Raw genomic sequence first — 21590 nt, 5'->3', positions numbered from 1 at the left:
ACAGGTCCTTGTTCAAGTTTGTTCATTCAATAATGCCATATAGGTCGTTTAAGTAACACGGGTCTTTGTGTACACCCCCAAAACCATGTTGGTTTTTTTTAAGCCATTCAGAAGCTGCTTTGCTGGTGTGTTTTGGATCCTTGTCCTGCTGCAGAACCCAAGTTCGTTTCAGGTTGAGGTTACAAACTGATTGCCAAACATTCTCCTTCAAGATTTTCTGGTAAAGAGCAGAATTCATTGTTCCATCAATCACAGCAGGTTCTCCAGGTAGTAGGACCAAATAAACAGCCCCAGACCATCACAACACCAGCACCATCTTTTACTGTTGGTATGATGTTCTTTTTCTGAAATGCTGTGTCACAAGACGCATACCTTCCAAAAAGCTTACTTTTGGTCTCGTCATTCCATACAATATTCTCCCAAAAGTCTTGGGAATCATTCCGATGTTTCATTTAGTTTTTTTCTGCAAAAGTAGAACGAGCCTTTATATTATTTTTGGTCAGCAATGGTTTTCACCTTGGAACATTTTTGCCCAGTCTCTTCCTTATTGTTGAGTCAAGAACAATGACCTGAACTGCGGAAAGGGAGGCCTGAGGTTCTTTAGATGTTGTCTTGGGTTCCTTTGTGACCTCCTGGATGAATCGTCGCTGTGCTTTTTTTGTACTCTGGCCACTCCTCACTACCAGTGGCAAGGCCAGCCCTATTTTAGGTGGGCACAACCCTACACAAAACATGTCTTAGCCTACCCAATGGCTTCGTCCTCATTCATTTTGTTCTCCTGCAAACTAATTTTGTTTATGATGGAGAATGGGGCGGCTCAAATGGTCTGGTAGTGAAATCAAGCCAGGGCTGAATTGGTAATCAGGCACACCGGGCATTTGCCAGTGGCTGGGCCGGCAGTCTTCTGGGGCCGATTGCGATGCTGTTGTTTTCTTTTTCCCTTTCTTTTTTCTCCCCTAAGAGACCAGCCCACAATTTCGAGGAGATGACCCATTGTTCGTTTTCTATTATAGACAGTGAATTGATCCAATCAGAAGTTCGATGAAAGCGGCCCACCCTACCTCTTTGTGAGTGGCAGCACATTGGTCCACCTTGAGAATATAGAGCATATATGTCAAACTCAGGCCCGGGGGCAAATTTGGCCCTCGATGTAATTATATTTGGCCCACAAGACCATATCAAATGTGTATTAGAGCTGGCCCGCCAGTATATAGCACATGCGCCACTAATAATTACAAATCCCAGAACGCTTTGCTAGTATGTTGGCCCATCAGTCTAGACCGGCAAGCGCCCCTTCTCTTTCTGTTACAGTCGTTAGCAACTATGCTATCAGTCCCCTCGAGCAAATTTACACTTCCCCCTTCCCAAAAATGGCCAAATGAAAGCTGGAAAACGGTTAACTTCCAAGACAGGTGGGAGGCAGATTGTCTGTTCACTAAAGTAAAAGACAGACCTGTTTGTCTTGTGCGGAGCAACGTGGCTGTAACAAACAATATAACATTATTGAATTTTTTTTTTTTTTTTTTTTTTTTTTTTTTTTTTTTTTTAATAAATACCCTTTATCAACTCCTAGGCAGGGACTATTAATAGTTTGAAGTTTGGATTTTCATTGAAGAACATTCTTATTTTTTTGGGTTGTTTTGTTGTTGGCCTTTGAAAAAAGATTTACATAAAAAAGAGGTATTTGGAGATAGATAAATAGAAGATGGAGAGACAGAATAATTCATGTTATCTATTTAAATACAACACAAGAAACAAATACCACGTCTTTTGTCGCAAATTAGATTTCTTGTGTTTATATTGTTTGTTTATTCCAGATTCAGTGTTTAAGCAAAATGTAAGGTTGTTGTCATATGATAAACTCTAACGCTACATTTCTGCAGAGAAGGGAAACATGCACATCGCAGTGATTTTTCAATGAATATTGAGTTTGGCCCGCGACGTCCCAATTTGTAATTTTGGCCCACCGTGAATTTGAGTTTGTCGCCACTGCCACTGGACTAAACCAATCAGGATATAGGATGTAAACTGCCTCAACCATTCCATGCGCGCTCTCTTGTCACTCTGGCTGCTAGATTTACACGTGTAGAGAAAAGAGAGAAGAAAAAAAAAGCTCGAGCACAAAGAAATTGAAAAATCTCATTTTAGATGCAGATAAATATGCTAATATCACAGATCTGTTCACTGCAGGGGCTGCTGTGGCCTCCTTGTCTGTGACATCATCAATGTTCCTGCAACAGCAGGTTGAACAGGTGAGCAGCAGGGGGAGGGGTAGCAAAGATGCATGCGGGCTTTTGAAAGCTGGGGACAGAGTGAGCAGGAAAGTGTATGAAGTACTGCCAGTAAGCAGGTTGCAACATTTGGTATAAAGTGACTTTGAGATGACGGAGGTGGCGTTAGCTAACATCTATCACATTTGCATTTATTGAGCAACGGGCGATTGATTAATATTACCAATTTACATTGATAGAAATTCTTGAAGCCGCGGTGCCTTATTCTGATAAAATAGCAAATGGTCAATGCTGAGAAGTAGGGTTGCACAAGTAATCAAATTTTAATCGTGATTGCGATTTTGGTTGCCACTATTAAATAAGTCTGGTCGTCTGTGATTTTTTTCTTTTTCTTTTTTTCTGCGATTTAAAATGTGGGCACTGCTACATATGAAAAGTGCTTCATTTGCAGCAGTGCCCGCAACCTAGTCAGCCAGCCACCAGGCTTCATTAAGCTCAGGCACTGCGCTCCAATGCCAAGTTCAAAATAAAAGCCTAAAATGGCATTGATGTCCCATGTAGTAATAGATGCTTTTATTTTGAAGTTGGCCCTCAGCACGTTGGCAGAGAGGCGGTGTGTCATGGCAAGACACTATTAACAATCGTAGCGGCTGCCGTGACTTCAACTTTTCGGCTGGCCTTACTGCAATGAAAAAAAACCCCGGGAGTAAATAGATAGGAAATCACAACTGTCGAGTTCTTTGCAGTTTGTGACCGTGCACGACTGACCAATGGTCAAGCAGAACAACGGAGATGTACCGTCTTAGAAAATTCATGATACTGACCACAGAGATTTTCAAATGAAAAGTCGATGCTTGCAGCCTAATATTATTGCCTTGAGTTGAGGACATGATAACATTCATTGGCTCAGACATACAACATTATTGTAACTAAAAAGGTCACAGAATATTGGACCAGACCATGTAAATAATGTTTTTTCTCATCTGTTCTTGCATTTCTTTGGATTGTGGCATTTTGTTGCACCTCTGTGACATCTTTTGTCTGACTTGATTTTGTCAGACAGGTTCTATTTAAGTGATTTCTTGATTCAACAGGTTTTGAGGTAATCGGGCTTGGGTGTGCTCAGTGAAAATTAACCAGAAAATGTGATTAATCACAGTTACTTCATGATTTAACAAGGTGGCAATACTATTTTACATTGGGTCAGGTAGCTTGAAATATTTTGTTCCCCTTAAAAATAAAATCACCATTTAAGAACAGTATTTTCACTTGGGTTACCATTATCTGTCATTTACATTTGATTGATGATCTTAAACATTAAAGTGGGGAAACTATGCAAAAATATAAGAGTTTGGAAAATGTATTATCCCCTTAGAGATAGATTGAGAAGTTGAATCAAGATGGAAGGAAGTTTGGTCCCTTGCTATAATTGCAGATGTTTTTGTGGTTGATAGCACTTGTTTTAATGGGGTTTTGCAGTATTACATACTGTAATGCCCTTGCATGTGGGAAAGGAGAGCTATAGTCAACAAAGCACTTTTCAGCTGTTTTTTTGAATGCCAGGAGAATAGTGAAACACAAACACGTTAGGTGCTGGTACAGTAGGTCATTAAAAGGATGGATAAATAAGGGCTTCAGAAACAAGTGGCTAACGATTGGGGGCAATGCAAATGCGGAATTGCAGAGAGAGAGAGAGTGCATTTACAAGGCACAAATTAAGCGGATATTTGTGAGACAAAATTCACATTTTGAGCATCATAAAACACATTGCAAAGCAGAACTGTGAATCACAGATTTTTTTGCTGCGCCCGACGGAAGCACGGGCATTACAAGGCGATTACGTCGTCACCGAAAAAGCAAAGTGAAGCAAAGCTTGGTTGCTCGCACAAGAAGGCCAAAGCTGAATTGATAAGATAAATGCAAAAGTGAAAGAGGGAAAATGGTGAAAGTGTGGTAGCATTTCATTGTGAAATGCAAGGCGAGCACCCGTTACCTGTAAGGTTGTAACACGTACCTTTCTCTCCACCGAAGACTGAGAGTATGGCGGCTGAACGCACTATATACGAGCCTTCACGTCAGGGGATAAACCGTTTATCCTGGCTTCTAGCTGGCTACTTGTGTGGACTGCATGGACTTAAAGGTTTTTGCTCAGTGTAGTCACTGTGTGACTGTGTAAGAAGGTGCGATGTCCTGAGTTGTTTAACACATCTAGATGTAAATACCATAAAATAAAAGCTAGAATTCAGAACCTTTGTCTCATATTCATCTTTTGATCTGAAACCCAAATGTCTTCAGTATACAACTAAAAAAACAAAGGAATTGACCTTGCTGTTCTAATACCTTTGGAGGGGACTGTAGGTGAAAAACGTGGCAAATGTGGTCAGAAAGGAATAACTGGTAAAATGGGTTATGTACTCAAGCAGAAGAGGATTTTAGAGGATACTGGAGTACTAAAATATTCGATAGCTGCAGGCGTACATTAGATTCTGCTTCTTCTTTATATTGTCATTTTTATTGTTTAATAAAACTGATTCTGGTCCCTGTGTGATAAACTTGCAAAAAAAATGCTCCTCAAAATTAGAGTGTTGCTCTTCAACTGAAGAAATAATTAGCGAAACTGCTTCTCAAAGAAAAAAGCATATTTCGAGCCTTGATTTATGTTGGTTCTATTTACGATTACTTCATTTGTTCTCCTCTTTCCAGATGAAGGTTACTACCAAAGTGGCAGGTTTCAGTTTGAAATAGATGTCCCTGAAGCTTATAACATGGTGGTGAGTACTCTATTACTTGCATTAAATGTATAAAGTCATCTTGCTTGTGAGCTTCTATGTTGTCAGTATTAGGGTGCATTCACATTTAGTTTGCTTACTTTTTTCATGAATAAGTTGTTGGGTTTGTTAGCAATGTCTACATATGCTTTATGGACTTTGCCAAATAAGAGAAGAGCTTAACATTTTTAATGTGTGAACACATACTGTGCCAAACCAGGCTGAGCTCAGACATTGTGTATAAACCCCTATATTGATTCTGAGCACCTAAAATGAAGTCCACGTGTGAAAGCATACCAAGTCAAAAGTCCATATTAAGCCATGGTCAAACTTAATTGGTTCTAGCAAATGACCTGCTTCTGGCACAAATTACAGTGTCTTGCATTCACTGTCTTTGCACATGTACATTCCATCAATTATATTCATTCATTCATTCTTTTTCCATACCGCTTACTCACTAGGGTCGCGGGCGTGCTGGAGCCTATCCAAGCTATCTTCGGGCAAGAGGCGGGCTACACCTTAACTGGTCCCCAGCCAATCACAGTGGGTACGGAAAGTATTCAGACCCCTTTAAATGTTTCACTCTTGGTTATATTACAGCCATTTGCTAAAAATCATTTGTCAATTTGTTTTCTTCAATGTACACACAGCACCCCATATTGAGAGAAAAAAACTGAATTGTTTAAATTTTTGTAGATTTATTAAAAAAGAAAAACTGAAGATTTCAACAATTCCACTTTTTTTCTCTCAATATGGGGTGCTGTGTGTACATTAATGAGGAAAAAAATGAACTTAAATGATTTTAGCAAATGGCTGCAATATAACAGCGTGAAACATTTAAGGGGGTCTGAATACTTTCTGTACCCACTGTATAAACAAACAACCATTCGCACTCACATTCACACTCACGTGCTATTTACAGTCTTCAATTAACCTACTATGCATGTTTTGGGGATGTGGGAGGAAAGCGCAGTACCCGGAGAAAACCCACGCAGGCACGGGGAGATCATACAAACTCCACACAGGCAAGGCTGGATTTGAACCCAGGTCCTCAGAACTGTGAGGCAGATGTGCTAACCAGTCGTCCACCATGCCGCCTCATCAATTAAATATTAATGCTATTTTGTACTCCTCTTTCTACAACCCCAATTCCAATGAATTTGGGACGTTGTGTTAAACATAAAGAAAAACAGAATACAACTTTATTGTTTTTAGAAAATCATCATTAACTTAGAATTTTATGGCATAAAATTAATGTTAATGATGATTTGCTAAAAACAATAGTTTATCAGTTTGAACATTAAATATCTTGTCTTTGGAGTGTATTCAATTAAATATAGGTCGAACATGATTTGCAAATCGTATTCTGTTTTTATTTATGTTTAACACAACGTCTCAACTTCATTGGAAGTGGGGTTGTAGAATTATTTTTAATCTATATTTCATTATAAATTATTTGTTTTGTTCTTTGATTTCTCTGGGCCCCATATTAGGGTTCACTAGTTACCATTTTTCAACTTAAATTTTTTTCCTAATACAGGGATAAATAATTGGACTTTTGCTCATTTAACAATTAGTTTGAAATATATACTTTTGTATGTATTTTTTCTCTGTTCATTTCTAGCCTCCGAAAGTGAGATGTCTGACCAGAATATGGCATCCAAATATCACAGAGAATGGGGAGATCTGCTTGAGGTATTAATTTCAACACCGCAGTCATGACATTGGATTTTATTTGAATTGTATTGATTATACATGGTATGGTGAGAAGACGTTAAATAAGTTTCATAAATGCATGATAAATAATTATATTAATCCAGTGTTGTAGGTTTCATTCATTCAATTTAAATAAAGTTCCTTTTTTTGTATAATCAGTGGTGTTAGTGTGTGTTTAAAATCTGTCATAAACTATAGGTACTGTCTTGTTTGTTTGGCTTCAGCCTATTGCGCGAACATTCTATTGACGGCACAGGGTGGGCTCCTACCAGAACATTAAAGGTAAATTTGAAGATCTTACTCTGATGCATTACTGATTAATCTAAGACTTTTAGTCGTTATTTACTGTATTAATGGTATTCATTTTATTTTCTTTAGGACGTGGTCTGGGGATTGAACTCGTTGTTCACTGTAAGTCATTTTCTTTTTTTTTGTCTCAAAAATAGAACATAAAGTTAACGACATGAATTTCATGTCATATTTTTTAATAGCAAATGTAATTGATTTCAATCTGCAAAATAATGTAATTGTTCACTGTTATAATACTTTTGGAGGGAATTGTATATACCGTTGAAACCAATTTACATACACTATAGACACACTTTTTTTTCTTTCACATGAAATCAGACTAAACTTTTACTTTTTTAGGTCAATCCAGATTACCAAAATAATTTCGATTTGCTAAATGCCAGAATAATGAGAGGATTTTTTTTTAGGTCAACCTTTCATTATGTTCTTTAGTATTTGGTACCATTGCCTTTATACTGTACGGTATGGGTCAAATATTTTGAATATCCTTCCACAAGCATCTCACAATAGTTGGCAGGAATTTTGGCCCTTTCCTCTTGACAGAACTTTGTGTAACTGATTCAAGTTTGTAGGCCACCTTGCTCGCACATGTCTTTTCAGGTCTGCCCATAAATGTTAAATAGGATTGAGATCAGGGCTTTGCGATGGCCAATCAAAAAACATTGACTTTGTTATCCTGAAGCCACTTTGCAACCTGTTTGGGGGTATGCTTCGGGTCAGTGTCCATTTGGAAGACCCATTTGTACCTAAGATTCAATTTATGTCTTTAGCTGTTGCTACATTATTTCCACATGATGTTCTTTCCTTATGATATTATCTATTTTGTGAAGCGCATGAGTCTCTCCTATAGTGAAACAACTACACAACATGATGCTGCCACCCCCCGTATTTCCAAGTATTCTCAGGCTTGCAAGTTTCTCTCTCTTTCCTCCAAATGTTACAATGCTTATCAATATTATTATTATTGTTAATCAGTTTATTTGAAAGGGGACAATGCAATTTCATAAAACACATGAAGTACACATGGTTAAAAAAGCCAGAATTAGCCAGAAGCAGGTTTTTGAGCGTTTCCTTGCCCGTTTGGTGGGTTTAGGTTAGGGGATGTCGTCAGTCATTGCCAACTGTGGGCCTGTGAAGACTCTTTTGTGATTAAGGGCTATACAAATAAACTTGACGTCCATCAATCATTCACCCATCAATTTTCTTCCGCTTATCCGAGGTCGGGTCGCGGGGGCAGCAGCAGCTTTAGCAGGGAAGCCCAGACTTCTCTTACCCCAACCACTTAATTCAGCTCTTCCGAGGGGATCCCGAAACGTTCCCAGGCCAGCTGGCAGACATAGTCTTTCAGCGTGTCCTGGGTCGTCCCTGGGGTCACCTCCCGGTGGCACGTGCACGGAACAGCTCACCAGGGAGGCATTCTAATCAAATACCCAAGCCACCTGACCCCACTATACACAGTGTTGATCGTGCACTGCTTCCCCCTCCTGAGACGCCGGATGGTGGACCAGAATTTCCTCGAAGTCGCCCGGAAGTCGGTCTCCTCGACCTCACCAAACTCCTCCCACGCCAGAGTTTTTGCCTCAGCAACCACTAAAGCCATTCCTCCTAATGACGCCCTTCCAGGTCTCACTGTCATTGCCCACATGAGCATTGAAGTCCCCCAGCAGAACGATGGAGTCCCCTGCGGGAGCGCTCTCCAGCACCCCCTCCCAAGACTCCAAAAAGGGTGGGTACTCTGAACTGCTGTTTGGTGCATATGCACTAACAACAGTCAGGACCCGTCCCACCACCCGAAGGCAGAGGGAGGCTATCCTCTCATCCACCGGGGTGAACCCCAACGTATAACGTTGTGGTCGTGTCATCTGACTTGACGTCAAGGATTCATTCCGTCGACATTAGAAGTTCCATCCATTTTCTGTACCGCTTATGCTTACTAGGTTGCATTAGTTTTTGTAACGTGAACGACTCCATAAAAAGATCTGATTTAACAAAAAATCCACTTGCCATCATGCCCTGCAGTGTGAATGAAGCCTTGGAGCATACAACATTAAATGTTATATTTTTGCGTGATACACTCTAATCGTCTCATCCACATGCAAAACAGTGCACACTGATTAGGATGATTCCACAGGTCTTGGGATCAAAAGGTGTGCCAATTTTTGCCCCAAAATTTTAGTTATTAGCATGAGTATATTTCTCCAAAGGTTGATCCCATTAGCATGTTTATGCACAAAATTAAAGTTTTAAAATTGTTCATCCATATGTAGGTCATACTGGTGATTTTAGTCAAGCTATAATTGAGTTACAAGAGAGTCATTGATTGCTTATCTCTCCTGATAATAGGGCTATCACTTTGACATGGGGGAAATAAACTTTCCCATTATTGAGGTTGGCTTGAGATGATAATGAAATTCAAGCAAGAAAACAAAATGACATTTTGTGCTTTGGCACCAAGTTCTGTCAGACTGGTCGAGATTTTAATTTAAATTCAATACACCAATCTGTCAACAATGTGGGATGATGAAAGTTTTTGTTGCTCTATGCAGCTTGATACTCAGTCATAGCATACACACTTTTGGCATGTTATCATTATGACCATGATATTTTTGTCTCTTTTTTTTTTTTTTTTTTTTTTTGCTCACATCGCATTTCTCATCTCCCATAGGACTTGTTGAATTTTGATGACCCATTGAACATCGATGCGGCAGAACATCATTTGAGAGACAAGGTCTGTGCCATTTTGTTTGTCCATGATTGAAACATTCAGAAACATTAAGTCCTATCAATTCGTTAACATCAAGATTATGTTAAAGTTGCAATATAGCACTTGAAATAATGCTTAAATATGATATGAACTTCCACATTGAACATTTTTAACAATCAAAGGTCAATGAATGTATCATGTTCATTCCCAAAATAATCAGAAGGCATTCAATTCCACGGTCCCCCCACCACCCCCCCACACACACACACACACACACATTTATGCTGCCATGACTAGACTTTACACCGGGCTGATCGGTATCAGACGGTATTTAGCATTTTATCGGCTTTAATGTCATAATTCGCCGATTCGATCAATGATGTCATTGATCGGCTCTGCAAAAGACATTTACTCTGCGTCGCCGTGTGCGCAGTATATTTGAATCCAATAGCTAGTTTATTTTTAGCCTTGTCACGTGTCTTTTGACGTAGTACTGTAAATATCTGAATGGCCAATGAAGTTATTTAAAAAAAAAAAAAAAAAAAAAAAAAAAAACAAGTCGGCGGTGTCGGACAGACAACACGTCGGAGACAGGCAACACGTAATGCCCGACCGGATCAAGCTACAAGACAAATTTGCTCTTTCACGATTGCACTGTCAGACTACTGCAATAAAATCTTGTATTCCGATACCACCGCATCCCGTTTGTTACGATCATTGGGGTTTATCTTGTCTACTCAAATGCGACTGGATACACTCATTACTGTGGCGACGACAACAAGAGTGGAGCGCGCCGACGGTACTTTAAGGACAAAATGGGGGAAAACGTGTGTTGGTGGTCACTGGTGCTCAGGACAGGAGAGGACATTCGTTTAAGGCTTGCTTGAGGTATGTTCACGTACCGTATTTTCACGACCATAAGGCGCACTTAAAAGTCTTAAATTGTCTCCAAAATTGATGGGGCACCTTATAATGCGCCTTATGTGTGCACCGAGTTCCAAAATCTGTGAATGTTGTGTGACTTTGATGAGCGCTCCGCTTGACTGACTGGGAGCATTTCCTGCCGACGTGCTGCTTATATAGGCGGACGTGACTGAGGACAGCATGCGGACGTTAAAGGGGGAAGGGTGGTGAAAGAGGACGCTCAAGGCACGCCCCAAGTAGGTATATAGTGCTGGTATGTGCATTGTGGAAAACAACATCGGTTTGGCTAAGGACACCCGAAAATGGCACCTACGAAAAGACACGCTTACGAAGCAGTTTAAACTGCAAGCTATCAGTTACACGGAGGAACATGGGATTCGAGCAGCCGTGGGAGAATTCAAGATCAACGAATCTATCGTTCGCAAGTGGAGTAAGCAGGAAAACACCGGCATCGTTGCCGAACAGCCCCCCCGGCAACGAGATTGACTCCGACAATGATGAGAGGGAACCCGGCATGTTTGATGGAGAACTTGCCCAGCTGTTCATTTAGGATACAGAAGATGAGGACTTTGATGGATTTGTGGATGAGGATTGATAAAAAAATAACGTGAGTAAATTGTTAAATACTTCAATAAAGTACAACCGAACTCACTGATTACATTAAATACTTCAATAAAGTACAACCGAAGTCAGTTTTGCTCCCGCTTTTAAATACATACGCTAGCATGGCTAGCGTATGTATTTAAAAATTTTTACCATGCCTGCGCCCAATAATACGGTGCGCCTTATGTATGTGTTAAATACAGAAATAGATCCCGTAACTGAGACTGCACCTTTTAATACGGTGCGCCTTATGGTCGCAAAAGTACGGTACTTTTAATACGGTACGGCTCACAAGTAGGAAATAAAATTTTAGGTAGCCTACCATGCTAGTGGTAGCACGAACGGTTGGACGTAAACCTGCCGACGTTCTGTCGAATCAGGCTCTAAGGTTTCGTTGTGGGTGAAGTAATTTAATTAAAAATAAAGTAATTTAATTACAGTAAGTTGGCACCCATTATTTCTGTCATGTAATGTTGGTTTGACCTGACTGATTAGAATACACGATCTGTCTAGAGCAGTGATTTCCAACCTTTATGGTGCCAAGGAACATATTTTACAATTGAAAAATCTCACGGCACACCAACAAACAAAAATGTCACAAAAAGAGGATACATTAATTACGTTATTTACTTCCTGCCATTTAATAGACCATTCATTTGTTCTGTCTGTCACTATGCCTCACTGGCATAAATAGAGGAACAAAGATACATTATTTTTTGTAAATATATTTTTTTGAGCAATTAAGTACACAAGTATATACAGTAAATGAACAGGTAATTTAAATAGACACATTCCTCCATCTTGTGATCGGTTATCGGTTTTTTAAACTCACTGATCGGTGATCGGCCCCAAAAATCCTGATCGTGTAAAGCCTAATGTGCATGAATGAGAGGGGTGGAGGGGGAAGAGTGATGCTACACAGAGAAGATAGAGCAAGGGTGGAGGACTTGTCTCACCAGGGAGAACAAGGGGCTTTTTTTTGCTGACTAAAAGAAGACGGAGACGGACTAAAAACGGCGGAGAGAGATGGAAATAATGACTCTGAGACAAACCACCGTCCCCAGAGAGCTAAGACAAGGAAATATACCGGTGTGTATGTTGCGCTTGGGTTTCATTGTGACTACAGAGGGAAAGACTGGTGTGTTTACTGTGTATAAAAATGTTGGCAGCGGACAGCTTGAAATAAAATAAATTAAGGCGTCACTTAAAGACATTACACCCCAATTATGCTGATAAGCCGCTTGAGTTTTTTCAGGAAAAAATGTGCCGAATATTGCAAGCAATCATCCTACTTTGTGGATGTGACTTCAATAAACCAGCGAGCACTGTAAGCGTTGGTTAAAAAATGTGTATAATTTAAATACGGATTCATTTTTTAATTTTTTTTTTATTTTGCAAATTGCAGGCCCTTTGATGCACTTTAAATCTTTTCTATCACAGACTAAAAAACAATGTCAATAAAGTTATTCTTTGTTGTAAGTTGATCTATCTGTCTATCTATCTATCTATCTATCTATCTATCTATCTATCTATCTATCTATCTATCTATCTATCTATCTATCTATCTATCTATCTATCTATCTGTGTATCTATCTATCTATCTATCTATCTATCTATCTATCTATCTATCTATCTATATCTTTTTTGTTTTCTTTAATGTTAAGGATACAATGTTATGCTGTGTTTAGGCTACACCGTTGTTATTATTATGACGTCCACCTTTGTCTGGTAACTGCATTGCAGTTTCAAACTCTTCTAAATGTCAATGTAGTAAAAGGCGTGTGAGATATGTGATACAAACAGAGCGGGGAGGGAAAATCACTCAACACACCCCGCACCACAGGCTAATCGGTCAGGCTGTTCTCTGGGGCTTTGCTGACTTTGGAGGACAAATGTTAAAATTTGTCTACATTATCACCCATTGTGTATCCCCCTTTAATGAAGATTGAATAGTGACATAAAATCATGTTCTCAATCCTAACATTGATTATTGGTGCAGTTCTTAAAGCCAACAGTGTGGCGGATTAAGATCTGTGAGGATTTGTGCCTAGTGTAGTTCCAGAGTTCTTGCATCGCATCTGAATACCAAATTCTTGCTCTTTAATTCCAAACTGGTTTACTTGTTGACTCGACCAGAATATATGCTCACGTTATCACTTTCCATTGAATCTCGAGTGGCTTAGCCTCATCAATCGTCTATCATGTCACACACGTGCACATTCACCTTATTGACTTTCTTTCTGCCCAGAAGCAGAGAACATAGTGTGTATTATTACCAGACTAATTAAGAACAGCCAGGTGGTGCACTCACGTCACTTTCTTGATTTGCACTTTAAAATGTTTAAAGAATCCATTCCGCACAGGAGTAATTTTGCATGGTGGGTGCCTCAGGATACAAGCATTGCTGTACACTGTACCTGTGGCATCTCAGCAACATTTCAAATTAATGAGACTGTATTATAGCTCAAAGAATGGGGGTTGTCAATCCCTGGCTCACTTGTCCAGCATGTTATTGTCTGCCAAATCCTCCCAAAACCAACATACCAGTCATTACAGCTGTCAGTCTAAACACATAAAGTTACAAAAGAGCACAGTGTGAAAGAAACATATTTTCCTGTCATGACACACTACACAGCCCATGAAAAAGGTGTATTTTACACCTTGTTTTTGCCAAGCAGGCAGAATTCCCAGTGTCAAAGACTTGCAAAGTGTTGTTTCTTCTTCACGGCTTTGCACCACGCCATTCTCGCCTTCACCTAGTCTATCCGATGTGTCACAGTGGTTTGCTTTACTTAATTTTCAACTTGTAGCAATGTTAAATAAATAGTTTGTCCCCAAAGGCTATCGTTTGTTTTCTCTGTGCCTCTAATGTTCTAAATAGCTAAACAGTTCTAAATAGCTAAACAGTTCTAAATAGCAATAAGTGGTAGCACAAAATAGGCTTCTGCATAGAAAAGGTGGTAGGAATTATGAACAGGTAGAAATAGCAATCAATGTTGGCACAAAACATTCAGGTTTCTGCTTATGAAAGGCCGAAGGAATCATGAACAGTTTGAAACAGCAATCAATGTTGGCACAAAACCAAGCTTCTGCTGGAACACTAACAAAATGTCAAAAAGCCATCCATCCATCCATTTTCTACACCGCTTATCCTCACTAGGGTTGCAGGTATGCTGGACCCTATCCCAGCTAACTGGGGGCAGGAGACGGAGTATACCCTGAACTGGTTGCCAGCCAGTCGCAGGGCACATATAAACAATCAGAATCAGAAACAAACAAGCTTTTGCACTCTCATTTATACCGTGCATGTTTTTGGGATGTGGGAGGAAGCCGGAGTGCCCGGAGAAAACCCTCGCAGGCACGGGGAGAACATGCAAACTCCACACAGGCGAGGCCAGATTTTAACCCGGGTCCCCAGAACTCTTGAGTTAAAAGGCTAACCAGTCGTCCACCGTATCACCCCCCCTACAAGATCAACTGAACTTTTTGAGGGTAATCAGTGGCACTTTAATTGGTGGCAGTTGTGTGCTGACTCAAATTTAATATGAGTTTGTATGTGATTGGTTAATTCTGAACATATTATTACGGATGTAAAATTTTAAATTGAGTTGTACAGGTTAAAGGTCACATTAATGGTGAAAGCTGTGAAATGATTTATCTTGGTCTCATTTCTTTAATATCACAAAACCTGGCGTTTAAACAGGGGTGTTTAAACTTCTTATTTTCACTGTCTTAAAATCTTGTGTCCTCCCTGCACAAAACCCCATTTGGGTTCTCCCCAATGCCAACTAACACATTGTGCTTACTTTGTCACCTTTCAGGAGGATTTTCGGAGCAAAGTTCAAGATTACATCAAGCACTACGCCAGATGATAGACGCATCAGGCCGTACCAAGTTTGCTACCAAGCTGCTCTACCTTTGCCTCAATTTATCTCTGAAGTCCACACCGAATTAGCAGCCGGCCGTCTTTAACGTGGCGCTCTGCTCACGTTCTCGCAGTAAACCACAACAGAAACAAACATGGGAAACACACACATTCGAGCAAGGACGCAAAGCATTATGCTTTATTTTTTCGGAGGTCACGTTGGCGCGCTCACTCGTTGACGCTGCTGGCTCGACAGAGACAGACAGCCAACGTCCGGCGAGCAACCGGTCGCTATTCGAGTCTGTCTTTTTTTGTTTTACAGTGAGTAGAGTAATCAAAAGAAGGATTATATATGTGCGTTCTCCGTTCCAGTGCCTGCAGTGTTTGTGTTGGCAGAAAGGGGGGGTAAATAAATAAATGCATGCGAATTGACATGATGTAATCTGAACACATTTACACACATTTGTGGACACTTTACATGCTACGCGTGACCTGCGCAGCCCCACATGACAGCGTTTGAATGATCAGCACCATATCGTCCTAATCTGTTGTTATTCACAATCACACGCTCACACACGCACGCATACATACACACACACACTTTGATCACTTTTTTTTTTTTTTCTTTTTTTTTTTACACACCTTTATGGGCAGAATTGGAGACTTTCACCTATTTTTTGTCATCTTCCTTCCCTGTTTTCACGCAATTTTTTTCCCCATGTCTCACACAAATGCACAATGTACCACTGAGAAGAGGATGTGAAGGTGTTTTCATCCCTATAACAGAAGTGTAGCCAGAGAGGAAATGGTCTAAGTTAATTTTGGTCATTAACGGCAATTATTATTTTTTTGTGTGTGTGTGAAAGCAGAAAGAGAAATACTTGAGAAACAATTACAGGGGGTCCTCGATTTATGACGTTCAAAAATACATAAGGGGCATAAGAATCTAGAAGTTTATCGCTGTACTTACTATTCATTAGCCTAATAGCATGCCAAAGTCATTTGTTAACGTTTTTGGAAAACAAAGCAAAAACAAATCCAACAAACAACAACAGTCCAGTTGCCTCTTCAATGTTTGCAGAGTGCCACGACCTGCATGACTGACCATCGACTAAACCACGGGAAAAAAAACAAAAACGTTTTTAGCAAACACAGTATTGATACTGCTATTGATATTTTGACAGTCAGACTATCAGGCTAAGGGTTAATGGCCTGGAAGTGTTACATACAAATATTCACTATAACTGCGGTTTTACTACTGCGTTAGTTTAGGCTAGTGACTAACACGTTCAGACTTCTGCAGGAATTTGGGTTACGCTGTAAGAATGAAACTGTTGTAAACTGAGAATCCCCTGTACTACTAACAATTATTTTTCTTTGCTTTTATTTTGTCTGTGCTGAAAAGAATCAACATTGTCTGCGTAATTTCTTGAAACTGTCCCAAAGTTTTGTTCCCATAAGAATGTTTGTGGCCACAAAAAAGTATTAAACTATTATATTGGATTTAAAGATGATATGGATTTATAGTTACAGAAGGTGCATTTATGCGTTTCGTTTGTATTACATGTGATATGCCTCAACTTGTTTTCCTTTATAGATTTATCTTTTCAATAATTGGAGAAGAAAATGAAAAAGTCAACATAAATGTGTCGTTTGTCCATTTGAATTGTGATGATGATGATAGTTTGTGGACAAAGTTTATGATCCACGTCTATTAATCTGCAAAATCTTTCACCACTGATGTGAAGTTAATACAATATACTTAAAATGGATAAAGAAAGACGAAGAAAAAGAACACACCCCTGTTTAAAAAAAAAAATACAATATTCCTTTTGTAAGTGACCCTGATAAAAAAAAAAAAAAAAAAAAAAAAGTCAGCTCTCTCACCACCCTAATAAGGAGAAGTTCTATACAAAATGAATGGCCTACAGTATACAAGGAAGCGTGGGTAGTTTCTTTTTAGTCCCCACACCCCCGACACTTTTACGGTGGTGTGAAAGTGTTGGCCCCTGCTGATTTCTTTTCTTCTTTTTTTTTCATGTTTGTCACTAAATTGTTTCCCATCATCAAACAAATTTAAATATGAGTCAAAGACAACACAAGTAAACACAAAATGCAGTTTTTGCATTAAGGTTTTTATTATTCAGGGAAAAAAAAATTCAAAACCTACATGGACCCGTGTGAAAAATCAATTCTGCTGTCTACCAAAAAATCCTGAAAGAGAATGTCAGGCATTTGTCCGCGACTTCAAGCTGAAACAGAGCAGGGCAATGATCCAAAACACCAGCAAGTCACGTCTGAATGGCTGAAGAAAAACAAAATAAAGACATGGACCAGTTATTAGTTTTCACTTTCACTTTTTCACACGGCCATGTAGGTTTAGATTCCCCCCCCCTCTTTTAATAATAAAAAAACATTTAAAAACAGTTTTTTGTGTTTACTTGTGGTCTCTTTGACTTATATATATTGTTTTAAATTCTGTAAGTGTTAAGTAAAAACATACAATACATATACAATATAAACATGCAAAAAAAGTAAGAAATCAGGAAGGGGCAAACACTTTTTCACACCTCTGTATTTCTTTTTCAATGTAGTTGTACAGTGTGTAGGTCGCCTTTTTTAATGCTATCATCAAAAGTGACAGACATACCTAAAAAGTGTATTTGATATTGGAAGCCATTGTAACATACGCAGTTTGAACAATAACACTGCTTAAATATAGGAAAATGAAAAAAATACTTAAGTAATCATTGAATTCAAATGTATTGCGAGTTAAATGAAAATTGTACCTCGATAAAGATTTAAAAAGAAACAGTTGTAAAAGATTTGATGCAAATATATGGAACTTAAAAGTTAAATACAACTGAACTACACAGGCAATGATTCTTCAGGTACCACTGGAGCACGGGTGTCAAACTGGTGCCCTGGGGGCCAGATCCGGCCCACTGCATCATTTAATGTGGCCCTCGAAAGCAAATCATGTCCGTCGACTTAATGTTTCTCTTTCAAAAATATTAAAATTGCAAATTGTCTTCACTTGTAATAACGTTTAGAAATTGCAAGCATTTTTTTCTTGCCAATCCCCCTTTTAACATGTTTTTAATATGTGTTGGAAAAACATGTTTTTATAGGTTTATGATTTAAAAACTAGTCATCCATCAATTTGTTGTGTATATGTAATTATATGAGGTGATAATTCATTTATATGGGTTCATAGTCGTAATGGCCCTCTGAGGGAAGTCAACCTACCATGCATGTTTTTTGGATGTGGGACGAAACCGGAGTACCCAGGGAAAACCCACGCAGGTACGGCGAGAACATGTAAATTCCACACTGGCGAGACCAGGATTTGAACCATAGAACTGTGAGGCAGATCTGCTAACCAGTCCTTCACCGTGCCGCCCCTTGAGTTTTGTTTTTATTTTTTTCATTGTACAGGTTATAGGTCAACAACAACACAAATCATATCAAAAGAACAAGTAAAAATAACTGACAAATGTAGTTGCACAAGTGTGCATACCCTCTTAAAAGTGAGGATGTGGCTGTGTTGAGAACTAACCAATCACATTTTAACTCATGTGAAATGGAAGTCGGCACACACCTGCCAGCATTTAAAGTGACTGATTAACTCCTAATGACGTTCAGATTTTTTAGTGAGCTTTCTATGTTTTTAAATTATCTTAGTCTTATTTTTGTACCACCTAAACCTGGCATTTGAACAGGGGTGTGTAGACCTTTTCTGAATCACTTTATACACCTACGCAATCTACATATAAAATGCAAATATGCCTTGTAATTATAGTAATTTTGTAATATTGACATACTGTAATTGTATATCGTAGTGAAATATATATATATTTTTAAATGCAGAATGAGCCTTGCATATTGGCCTGGTCTGGATTTGGGACATTCTTTTAATGTGCTCATTTTCCATTTCCTCACATACAGCACGTGACAGTCAGGCTGTCATGGAAGTGCTTGTGTCAGAGATACAATCATAGTGAACGCTTGCTCTGTGACAGTGAGGGCTGACAGCAAAATAATGAGACAGTGAGAATGGTATCTTATATTTTTTTGCACTTCCCCTCTATGCCCTGGTTAAAAAATTTTTTTTTTTTTAAAAAACATCTGCCCTCTTAGCTAAAATCCATTCTCCTCTTGGGTAGCAGCTTTTCCAACTTTCTGCTTGCTTCTCTTTGCTGGTGGGGAATTAATGAGGGGCCGAGCAGAAACGTCCAAAGGATTTGTGTTTACAACAAACCTGCCAAAGCCATCAAGGACGAGATTAATTAGCTTCAATGATGACTCATTTGTCACACAAATGGCCGGCATGCTGCCAATACTGCTTTAAGTTGGGAGGAGGACAAACACATATATTCAAAGAAGGACACGTCAATAAATATCTGTATTATAATGTAATGGGGAGACTTTTTCAGAGAGTTTACATGTGTTTAATGGCACCAATGACTAATGTAATTTTTAGAATGAGCGTTAAAGAGGTTCAGTAAACGGTCATTCCGTTTACTGAACCACTTGTGCTCCAACGTTCCTACAGTTGTAAAGTATAGAATTGATTACTTTTAAGACATTGGACAAACCCCAATTCCAATGAAGTTGGGATGTGTAAAATGTAAACGAAAACAGGATACAATGATTTGCAAATCCTTTTCAACCTACATTCAATTGAGTACATTACAAAGTCAAGATATTGAATCTTCAAACTGATAGTAATAATAATAATCACTCATTTGATTTATTTTAAGCCACTGACAGTCACTGTTCAAAGTACGTAGGTCGGGTGATGTTTATGTGTGCTTGGAAGCAGCGTGTGCTGTTGAGGACGACACCCAGACTCTTAACCTGAGTGGAGGGGGAAACAGAGGAATTATCAAGTGGAATGGAAAAACTGTCAAATTTGGCTAGACCAGACTGGAATTATTTATAGTGATTATTGGAAGTGAGCTAGGAAGCGACGGTCTTTTCCATGATATTTGAGAGAAATGAGTGGTTGGAGATGGGACAAAGGTTATAGGAGTTATTTGGATCTGATCCATGTTTTTTCAGTATTGGGGTTATGGCTGCAGTTTTGAATGCTGTGGGAACAATACTAGTAGAAAGAGATGAGTGGATGATGTTAGTGATGAGGGGAACAGGAGGTAAGCTTTTACCAGAACAGTAGAGAGGAAGTCAAGTTGGCAAGCAGAGGGCTTTGGAGCGACAAATTTCGGAAATGTCCGTAGCAGAAAGTAGAGTAAAACTTGACATGGTTGTTAAAAACACACAAAAAAAACCCTCCAGGATGAAATCAAACAGGAGCAAAGACTGATGTCTTAAGCCAGGCTCCTCTGAACAGCAGGTCAGGGCTCCCGTGTAGGAACCGGCCAAGTGCGATTCTGCAATAACAGATTAAAACGAGTTTAAAACATTAAAACAAATGAGAAGAAATCTTAAAAAAATAAATAAATAAAAAATCTTAAAAAAGGAAGTGGCGACCGGCATCTGCAGATCATGCCAGCGTTCATTCACTCAACCGGACAACCGGACGTTTGGACAATGGCGAACATCACTGTTTTTTTGTTGTTGTTGTTGTTTTTTTACAAACATTTTCTCATTTTGAATTTGATACCAGCAGCACGTTCCAAAAAAGCTGGGACAGAGTCAACAAAAGACTGGGAAGGTCAAAGAAAAAACCCTGTTTGGAACATGCCACAGTTAAACAGGTTAATTGGAAATAAGTGAGTGTCATGATTGGGTAGAAATGGCGCATCCCCGAAAGGCCCAGTTGTTCACAAGCAAGGATGGGGCGAAGTTCACCAGTGAATAACTGTGTGAGCAAATAGTCCAACAGTTTAAGAACAACATTTCTCAACATAGCACGGTGGGCGACTGAAAAAAAAAAACTTGCATACTAGATTAATTGAAAAAACTCAAAATTGCCCGTAGGTGTGACTGTGAGTGCGAATGGTTGTTTGTTCTAAGATGGACTGACACAAAGTGGAAAACTGTGCTGTGGTCTGATGAATCCACATTTCATATTGTTTTTGGAAATTTGTCCGGGCCAAAGAGGAAAATGACTATCCGGATTTGTATAAGCACAAAGTTCAAAACCCAGCATCTGTGATGGTATGGTTGTGTGCAGAGGTGGGTGGTAACGTCACATTACAACTTTAACGTTACATTTGCTCAAGTAACATTTTGGATAAATTCTACTTGTTTGAATGCACCATACCTTTTAATTTTACTTAAGTATTTATGTTAAGAATCGATAGTTTTGCTCCGTTACAATGATCGACATGCCGCTCGCTACTTTTATTCATTATTGCATGCATGATCTCTTTTTAGACTTCATCATTGACTGGCAACATAAGCTCTATTTTATCGTCATAAATCACTGTAAAACATGCTTTTTGGGGATACGTGCCATGCTGTAATCTTAATTTCTCTCTCTCTCTCTCTCCAGCTCTCTCTCG

At 39.2% G+C, this 21590-nt stretch overlaps 1 protein-coding gene across 1 annotated transcript in view; it reads left to right on the top strand.

The window, feature by feature from the left end:
* The window catches only part of ube2f (ubiquitin-conjugating enzyme E2F (putative)), a 28711-nt gene extending 12082 nt beyond the window's left edge, over window positions 1–16629 (top strand). Inside the window, exons 5-10 of the mRNA XM_061691269.1 lie at window positions 4935–5002; window positions 6624–6694; window positions 6940–6997; window positions 7094–7126; window positions 9690–9752; window positions 15077–16629. Of these exons, the coding sequence (XP_061547253.1) occupies window positions 4935–5002; window positions 6624–6694; window positions 6940–6997; window positions 7094–7126; window positions 9690–9752; window positions 15077–15127 (344 nt within the window). The 3' untranslated portion in view covers window positions 15128–16629. The remainder of the gene's footprint in view (window positions 1–4934; window positions 5003–6623; window positions 6695–6939; window positions 6998–7093; window positions 7127–9689; window positions 9753–15076) is intronic.
* The last annotated feature ends 4961 nt before the right edge of the window (window positions 16630–21590 follow it).

The sequence above is a fragment of the Phycodurus eques genome, chromosome 12, assembly GCF_024500275.1.
Source record: "Phycodurus eques isolate BA_2022a chromosome 12, UOR_Pequ_1.1, whole genome shotgun sequence".
Taxonomy (NCBI): Eukaryota; Metazoa; Chordata; class Actinopteri; order Syngnathiformes; family Syngnathidae; genus Phycodurus; species Phycodurus eques.
The sequence above is the reverse complement of the archived record's forward strand: the minus strand, read 5'-3'. Positions and strand labels throughout refer to the sequence as shown.